Consider the following 8,804-nt stretch of genomic DNA (forward strand, 5'->3'; position numbering starts at 1 on the left):
TGGGGTGCCGCTGGGCTCCTCAAGGAGCTGCTCCCGAGAAGGAAAGGTGAGGAGCACACCGAGGGGACAACCCGAGCCCCCCCATGACTCCCCAGGGGGCTCTGCCGGCCTCCGCTCGGCACACGCCTCGGGCGGAGATTTTCAGTCTTTATCGCGGTACCGGAAAGGCTGCGCCGAAGCCGCACCGCTCCCTTCACTGCAGGGAAGCTCCCAACGGCCCGCGGCCAGCAGGGGCAATGGGACACGCCGCCTGGCCGCCGGCCAGCGCACGACCGAACCGCAGCCCCGCGACAGCGGCGCTCTGTCGGCGACACCGGGCGGACCCCGCCGCTCGGCCGCGGCGTGCTGGAGTCTCAGCCGTTCAGCTGAGGCCCAGGAGGTTACACCCCGTGCCCGCACAACCCCGTAAGGGCAAGCAGCATTTATTAGGATCAGTTATCACTACAGCACCGAGACCCGGCGGGAGCGGGGTCGGCCTGGCCGGCCGCCCTCCCTCGGCTCCCCGGCAGGCACAGGCCATCGGAGCCCGAAGCTGCTGCCGACGTCTCCTCACTCGGCGGGAGCCACCGTGCCAGGCCTCCGCGGCGCAGCTGTCCCCGCCGCAGGCCGCCGCCGGGACCGCAGCAGCAGCCAGGCCGCCGCCCGCCCCGCCGGACGCGCGCGGCGCGGCGCGGCGGAAGAGGCGGGGCGCGCACGAGGACGCTCCGGCGTCACCAGCGGCGGTCCGTGGAGCGCGGGCTGGCAGCGATGGGGGCGGCGGCGGCCGAGGCGGACCGGACTCTCTTCGTGGGGAATCTGGACCCCAAGGTCACCGAGGAGCTCATTTTCGAGCTCTTCCACCAGGTACCGCTCGCCAGCTGCCCCCCGCCCGCGCTTTATCCCGGGGGAGGGCAGGGCGGGGAGGCCGCGACCGCCATGGCGATACGGCGGCCGCTGGAGAACAAACTTCTTCGGGCTGCGGTCCTAACCCCCGTGCGTTGTGCGAGCCGCTCCGTGTTTATTTAACATCTGCCTTGTGTCCGCAGGCGGGTCCGGTGATCAAGGTTAAGATCCCTAAGGACAGAGACGGCAGACCCAAGCAGTTTGCTTTTGTGAACTTCAAACACGAAGAATCCGTCCCCTATGGCCTGAGCCTGCTCAACGGCATCAAGCTGTTCGGGAGGCCCATCAAAATCCAGTTCCGATCAGGTACTGCCACGAGGAACGTGACACCACCCCTAATGTGAGCAAAAGCACAACTGCCATCAGTGTCCTCTCCCAAACTCTGGCATGGGCTCCTCATCAGGTGGTCACCTAACAGCTGATGATGTCAGAGAGGCTGGTGGCATCAAGCAGGCACACTCTTTAGTGCTGCACAGTTCTGGCCAAGTGTAGTCCTGGAGCTGAGTCTTCTCTTTGTTTTATTTTGTTGATTATTCATCTGTACCCTGGAAAGCTCTTCTAAATTGCCACATAAGCAGTGAAGGTTGTGTCTGCTGCACAGCTGCATCTTTCCTGGCTAGTATCAGGACAGCTGCACTGCCTTGCCCTGGGAGCTGGATTGTGCCCTTCTGGAGGTCACCAACAAACCTCCAGAGCTGTTGAAGCATGTGGCAGCTCACAGTGCTCTGCAACTTCACTTTGTGCACAAGGTCCTCTCTCGGTCTCCTGACGTGTGTTTGCCTGCAGGGAGCAGTCATGTGTCTCAGGATGGCAGCACAGCCGGTTCCCTGCATGGAGCTGCCGGCACCGGCCTGTCCAGCACGCCGCACCTGGCCCCGAACTGCAGCAGGTAGGGGTCCTGTCAGCACCCATGCTAGGCACGCTGCCCAGAGCAGAACCTGGGGTGTGTGGGGTTCTCTCTGCCTGTGGCTCTCCTGCCAAGCACAATTTGCTTGCTCTTCCCCAAGGAGCAAACACTGTGGTTCCCAGTGCCCTCGGTACCCTTGGTGGTGCCTGAAACTGGAATGCAGGAAGAAGGGCATCCTGTGTTCACCTGCAGATCTGCAGAGGTGAAGCAGGAAGGTGCTGCAAATGCTCAGCACAGGCATGTCCACACCAGTTCCTGGATGGGGTAGTGAGGGTGTGTTTGGTTATTGTGTTGGTAATGGGAGAGAAGTGAGCAGGCTGAAAACATGCCTTGGACTGCAGGAGTCTGGAGGTTCAGGCTACAGTTCCTCATCTGTTCTCTTGCAGGTACGACAGGAGCCCAGACAGCGTGGCAGCAGCAGGCTTCTCGTCGGTGCAGCGGTGCCTGCCCTCGGCTGACAACCTGCAGAGACAAGCAGTGGTAGGCTGCTGAGCCCTCCCCCCCCACAGCTGGCACACAGCATGTGGCAGAGCTGGCCCTAGTTCTGAGTGCTTGTTTCTGGCAGTGATTCGTTTAGGTAGTGGGGAAGTACTTTGAGATGTTGGAATGAGGATTCCAGGAAGTTTCTGGCTCCAAGCACTGAGCTGGTTCGTGTCAGGGGTGGCTTTGAGCTGCAGATGAAGCCATTGCCAGTAGTGACTCTCTGAGTTCCCAATGAGTCATTTCCAGCCCCAGACATTATGATTTCCTCTTTATTTAAGGTGTGATTTGGGGGCCAGCACAGAGGGGGAGTGCTTCCCTGGCTCCCCATGTCCCAGAAGGCATCAAGTGCTCCACAGGTGCCTCAAACCCACCCACCCTCTTCTCTTCTCCTCCCAGATGAACAGCACCCTGCGGTCGCAGCCCCCCTTCGGGGGCAAGTACGAGCTGCCCGGCTATGCCCCGCCTGGCTACCAGCACCCTCCTCACGCCTTCCACCCGCCGGCAGCCCTGCCACGGCGCCCGGAGCCGCCAGCTGTGCGCAAGGTCCGGCTGAGCGCCCACCCCTACCACGCCGAGGGCCGGCACTTCGGCCGCGAGCGCTTCGGGGAGCGTGGCTTCGAGGAGCGCGGCCACCACGAGCCCGAGCACCACTACCGCGGCGGCAGGGACGAGCCTGCCTACGACGAGCGGCACCGCGACGGCTGGAGCCACGACTACGACTACCGGAGGGAGAGCTACCGGGAGGGCAGGTGGCACCCGTCCCGGCACTGACACGGGTGCCTGTTGGCACGCGAGGCGCCGCCGCCTCGTCCATGCTGCAGAGGACTCGATGGCAAAAAAAGTTCAACCTGTTCGATGTGTTCCAAAAGAAAAGAAGGGCCCCAGAGCCACCCAAGTTACTGTTTAATGTTTGTCAACTACCAGCAGCGCAGGGCCCCAAGCCTCTCGAACGAGTTCGCACCTCAGGGCTTTTTGTGGGTTAGAAAGAGAGTTCAGAGCAGTGTCACCGATGCTGGCCCCGCTGCCCCTGCTGCGTGGTGGAAGGGGCCCTGCCCAGACCTTCCGCGGCGGGCAGCCACGTCCTGGCGTTTTAATTCTCTCGCAGTGTTTTTGATACAAAATATTTGGATATTCCGTGTTTTGGAGAAAAGCATTAAAAACCTCCCTGGAACCCCGCCGTGAGCCGAGCCTCATTCCCCGGGCACGGAGACGGCGCCCCGCGGGGGGGTGGTCTTGAGCAGACCCTGGGGCGGGATGACTTCCAGGGGCCCCTTCCACGCCAGGCGTCCCGCGGGAGGCTCCGCGGCGCCGCCGCCCGCTCCCCGCCGCCCGCTCCCCGCCGCCCGCTCCCCGCCGCCCGCTCCCCGCCGCCCGCTCCCCGCCGCCTCGCCCCGGCCTCGGCGCGGCCGTGCGCGCTGCCGGGAGCTGTAGTGCGGTAGCGCTTTACGGCGCTTTGCGGCGCTTTGCGGCCCCGCGGCGCTTTGCGGCCCGGCGGCGATGCTGGGCGGCAGCCGCGCCGGCCTGGGGAGCTGCGCCGGGCGGCTGTGGCGGGGCCGGCGGCGGGCGGCGGCCATGGCCGGCGGCGGGATGGGACAGCGAATGGTCTGGGTGGATCTGGAGGTGCGGGGCGCGGGACGGGAGGCGGGAGGGGGGCGCGGGCGGCCCCGGGCGCGCTGACGGTGCCGCTCGCCTCCCCCGTGGCAGATGACAGGCCTGGACGTGGAGAAGGACCAGATCCTGGAGATGGCCTGCCTCATCACCGACTCCGACCTCAACGTCCTGGCCGAGGTGAGGGGCAGTCGCCGCTGGGCTGTGCCCTGCGGCGCTGCCCGCTGGGTTCCGACCCGCCCGGGGCCGCTGAGCTCCTCGGGTGCACCCCGCGGGACTTGGCTGCTTCCGGGGGGGGGGGGGCGGAAAAAGATCACTGCTGGGCATCGGCCCTCGCTGCCTTGGGTACCCGTGTTCTGGCCCCGTTGGCACCTCCTGCCCCTCTCGGCGCCCAGATGGGAGTGTGGGGACCCGTATGGGGCTTGGCACTTGTGAGCTGCTGCTTTGTACCCTCAAAGAGCAGCTTCCCTGATCCCTGAACTCACTGGGGTGAGCGCTCCCAGAGAGCACTGTGGTGCTTCTCAGTACTCAAACTGCTTGCTTCTAAACTTCTAAAATTACTTTTGTTCTTTTCCCTTCCTAACAGGGTCCCAACCTGATTATTAATCAGCCAGACGAGCTGCTGGAGGGCATGTCTGAGTGGTGCAAGGAGCATCACGGGAAGGTAACTCTGGCACAGCCACGCTGCTGTTTCCTTGTCTGTGCAGTGGTTAGAGTGAAGGGTAACTCCTGTGTCTGTAGCCTGCATCTTGTGTCTCACCTGGGGGATTGCCCTGGATTGGCCTGAGCTCTGCAGCCTGCTTTTTACTAAGTTTTGATAGTGCTGGGAGCTCCTTTCTGATTTGAGAGTTAGAAGTATCAGCCCAGGATGACAGCTAGTGAGGGGTCCCTGGAGGGGTGGAGCCAGAGAGAGCTACAGGCAGGGCCAGAGGTGTGCCCATGGGCCTGGGAGCTGGTTCCTGTCCTCAAGAGCAGAAGCTCAGTGTGATCAGGGTCTGAACATGGATCTGGCACCCCAGCCATGCACTGAGCTGTTGGCCAGGACCTAACTCTCCAGGAGCCCCAGCAGTGAGCTAGTGTGGGGGGACTCCTCTGTCAGCTCCTCCTGGTCAGGCCTCTTGGTGTTGTGTAAAATAATTCTGACAGGGAAGGGGCAGATGTGGTTTGAAGTCCTGGGTGAGAAGAGGTGCAGGATCAGTGTGGAGTAGTCCAGAGCTGCCAAGATCCCCTTGCAGTTAGCTGTGGAATTACAGAAGCTGCTTTGCTGCAGTCACTGGGAGTTGTTTTGGCTTCCCCTTGGTGCTGGGAGTCTGGTCTGGTCTGTTTTTTCACCAGAAGCTTAGCTTTGGAGCAAAAGATGATTCCTGGCTCACCAAGGAAAGCTCCCAGCAGCCAGAAGGAATGATTCTCCAGTCCCTGCCTGTGAATTAAAGTGCAAGTTAGTTTTCAGTTAAGGGCTGAAGTTTTGAGACCCCCACAGTCCCCATGCCCTTCAGCTACCTGCTCTCCCTGGGAAGGATTAGGAGGAGCTGGAAGATGGACATGGATTCCCTGTGCTGGTGCTGCCCTTCCCCTGCTGCAGCTGGGGATTCCTCCCTCCCGAGGCAGCTGGGGCTGGCGGTGCATGGAGTCCCTGCTCCTGAGGAGCTGCTCATTTTTAATTGACTATGAAAGGAGAGGCAATTACAATGTAGGTGGAAATGCAGCCATGTAGTGAGTTCTTTAGCCACCACTTGGATCTGTCAGGGAGGATTTTGTGGTGGAGTTGTGGAAATCTGTAGTGCAGCCATCTGGAAATAAATCACCAGGAGCACTGCACAGATTTGGCATTTGATTGTGGAGGGGAAAAAGGAGGAAAGGACTTCCTGGATTTAGAGGAACCCTGCTAAACACTGAAAGCAAGATCCTGCTTTCTGCTGTGTGCTCAGCAGCACTGCTGCATGCTGGGGAGATGATGCCTGCCCCAAACCAGACAGAGGTCCTGCTGCCCTGGATCCTGCATGTGCAGGGCTGTCAGTGAGGCTTGTGCAGTGTCTTGGTGCTGGAGAAGAGTCCTGTGCAGCAGCTGAGACACCCAGCCCCCCAGGAAGGTCAGTGGTGAGGACTGTGCCTTACCTGGGCTGATGTTCACTTCCCCAGCAGTGCTCTGTGTGGAGATGCCTGGGGAGAACAAAGGTCAGGGAGCGTCCCAGAGGCCCCAGACACAGGGCTCAGGTGGTGCTCCTGGCAGCGAAGAGCCAGGCCTGAGCTGCTGCTGTTGGCATTTCTGGCCATCCCTGTCACAGTATGGTTCTGATTGCTGACTGATGGCTCTTCCTTGCAGTCTGGCCTCACCAAGGCCGTGAAGGAGAGCAAGATCTCCCTGCAGCAGGCAGAGTACGAGTTCCTGTCCTTCGTCCGGCAGCAGACACCCCCGGGGCTGTGTCCTCTGGCAGGTACGGTGAGGTTGCTGCTGAGCACAGCCATGGCAGCTCCCCGGGGTGCCTGGGTGGTTCTGTGATCCAGCATGCAGAGCAAACCCTTCAGAGCCAGCACCAAAGCACCCTGGTGCTTGGGGAAAACCTGTTGGTGCTGCCCTGGGTGATGGCTCTGGCAGGAGCAGCAGCTGGAGGCTGAGCAGAGGCCTTGGGGTTCAGCTGCCCATGGTCCATGGTGGGAGCCTCACAAACCTCTAGTGGCATAAATGAGCTGCTCCTGAGCAGCTTCTTCCACCCTGTGATCTCCTCCTGCTTCCCCTTCAGGTGTCGCTGGCAGCAGCTTTGCAAGGCTTTCAGGGACCATCTTGCTGTGTGTCTTTGCAGGGAACTCTGTGCATGCAGACAAGAAGTTCCTGGACAAGTACATGCCGCAGTTCATGAGGCACCTCCACTACCGCATCATCGACGTCAGCACCGTCAAGGAGCTCTGCAGGTGGGGCAGCCTGCCCCGGCTCAGCAGCGCTCACCCAGGGAGCCTGCTCTGGGGGCCAGCAGCAAAGAGGAGCGGAAGGGTGTGAGGAGAGGGCAGCCTCAGCCCCCTCCTTCTGTCTGGGCTGAGGGACAGAACAAATAGTGAAGGGCTGCCTGCCTGCCTGCGTGCTCTGGGTGTGCAGTGGTGACTGGCAGGATCGTGGCTTCTCCGAGCGCCAGTGAGACCAAAACCCTGTCCCTGGTGGGAGCAAACCCACCAGGCGTGTCCTTGCGTCCCCATTGCCATTTCTAAGTGGTGCTTTTCCCCCTCGCAGACGCTGGTATCCAGAGGAGTACGAGTTTGCACCAAAGAAAGCAGCTTCCCACAGGTGAGGCTTCTGCTTTGGTCTGCAGGGCACAGGGCTCCTCAGACAGCAGCCTGAGTGCCAGGTCTGCTGCTCCCTGCTCACCCCTGGTGCTGTCCCTCCACAGCCTGGTTAGTGCGGGGAGCAGCCTGTCGCAGTGCAGTGTCTGTCAGCCCAGGCTGTGCCAGATGTGCCTTTGGAACCCTCCCTGCCTCTCTTTCAGAGCGCTGGATGACATCAGGGAAAGCATCAAGGAGCTGCAGTTCTACAGAGACAGCATCTTCAAGAGGAAAACGGAGGAGAAGAAGAGGAAGCTGATCGAGAATGGGGAAAGTGAGAAGGCCTCCAGCTGATGGCTCCTGGGCCCGGCCGCGCCGCAGCGCACCAGGAGGCTCCTGGCTCTTTTCTGTTCGCTTCCCTCTAGAAGCTGCCCCCTCACTGACCTTGTTTCTAACAGCTGTTAGGTGGAACCTCAGTCACTGCTCCTTTTCTGTTTGAGCAAGGACCCGACACGCCCGAGCCTCAGCAGCGTCCTTCTTGGTCCCCACCAGCCCAACCGCGCTGCTGGATGCTCCTCCTCGCCCTGTTTTAGATGCAGTCTTTCACTACTCAATAAACTCAGTTCTGTTGAACCATGGTGCCTGCAGGCAGCTTCCTCTCGTGCTTGTCCTGAGCTGCTAGCTGCAGCAGCCTCTGGGGGCTGTGGCTGCAGGTGCCAGGGGCTGGCTCTGTGGGAGTGCAGCCTGGGCTCCGGGAGGTGTGAATGGGAAGGGCTGGAGGCTTTGTCTTGGTTTAGTCCATGCATTAGCATTTCCCTGTTCTGTGATGGGAGGCTCTGGAGGTGCTGCACAGGCTGTGACCCTGCTGGGCCACACACACTTCCTCCTGCTCCTGGTGCAGCTTGGCACATCACCAGGGCTGCAGCTAGAGCTTGGGTCTGGCCATAGCAAACCACCCTGCAGCTTGGGAGCAGAGCCAAGTTTCTCTTGGAGGTGCAGTGGGCAGAGGCCTGCAGCCCCACGGATTTTGGGGAGGCATTTCTCAATGGAGACCCTGTGCTGTGCAGCTTCCCAGAGGCAGATACCCCTTCATTTACCCCAGTTTCCCTTTCTCCATTTCTGCACTACTTGCTTCCTCAGCTCTGACAAACCCCACCAAAGCCGAGCGCTTCTGCCCTGTCCCTGCAGCTTCATCTTGGCTTCTGTCACTGCCCAACCTCCCATGAGCCATCCAGGGAAGTGCCATCAGAACACAAACCCAAAGGCTGCAGAGGAGCCCGTGGGTTGCACCTCTTGCCCCTTCCATTCTGTTATGGCTGTTGGTGACCACTGGAGGCTTCTCACTCTTCCTGCTACCTGACCTCCTGCTCTAAGCACGGGGAAGAGGTGAGAAGAGAGAGGCTGTTAAATGGTTAATGTGGAAGTAAAGGAGGCCTTCGGACACCTCTCTCCTCCCTCACTAGTTCCTGGGCAAGCAGGCAGATGAGCTGTGGGGTTTGTTTACTGTGCTCTGGTTCCTGCCGGCATTAGAGCCGGGATCAGAGCTGGGGCTGCCTGGCTCACCGTCGCCCCAGCAGACGCCGGCAGAAACTGCCTGGCCCCAGGCGCCGCCGGCATCCGCGGGAGCTTTGATTTCCGTTTTGTTGGTTTTTCCTTTTCCTTTGACAACTTC

General features: G+C 60.9%; 2 protein-coding genes across 2 annotated transcripts; both read left to right on the forward strand.

Annotated features, from left to right (window-relative positions):
* The first annotated feature begins 688 nt into the window (after positions 1-688).
* Positions 689-3,350, forward strand: RBM7 (RNA binding motif protein 7). The gene is made up of 5 exons (XM_054176069.1): positions 689-843; positions 1,026-1,188; positions 1,669-1,771; positions 2,176-2,269; positions 2,669-3,350. Exons 1-5 carry the CDS (start codon positions 748-750, stop codon positions 3,041-3,043), a joined length of 831 nt encoding a protein of 276 aa, XP_054032044.1. The 5' UTR covers positions 689-747; the 3' UTR covers positions 3,044-3,350.
* A 400-nt stretch (positions 3,351-3,750) lies between these two features.
* REXO2 (RNA exonuclease 2) lies at positions 3,751-7,765 on the forward strand. The gene is made up of 7 exons (XM_054176065.1): positions 3,751-3,892; positions 3,977-4,060; positions 4,467-4,544; positions 6,204-6,315; positions 6,682-6,790; positions 7,104-7,157; positions 7,357-7,765. Exons 1-7 carry the CDS (start codon positions 3,770-3,772, stop codon positions 7,484-7,486), a joined length of 690 nt encoding a protein of 229 aa, XP_054032040.1. The 5' UTR covers positions 3,751-3,769; the 3' UTR covers positions 7,487-7,765.
* The last annotated feature ends 1,039 nt before the right edge of the window (positions 7,766-8,804 follow it).

The sequence above is a fragment of the Dryobates pubescens genome, chromosome 34 (assembly GCF_014839835.1).
Source record: "Dryobates pubescens isolate bDryPub1 chromosome 34, bDryPub1.pri, whole genome shotgun sequence".
Lineage (NCBI taxonomy): Eukaryota > Metazoa > Chordata > Aves > Piciformes > Picidae > Dryobates > Dryobates pubescens.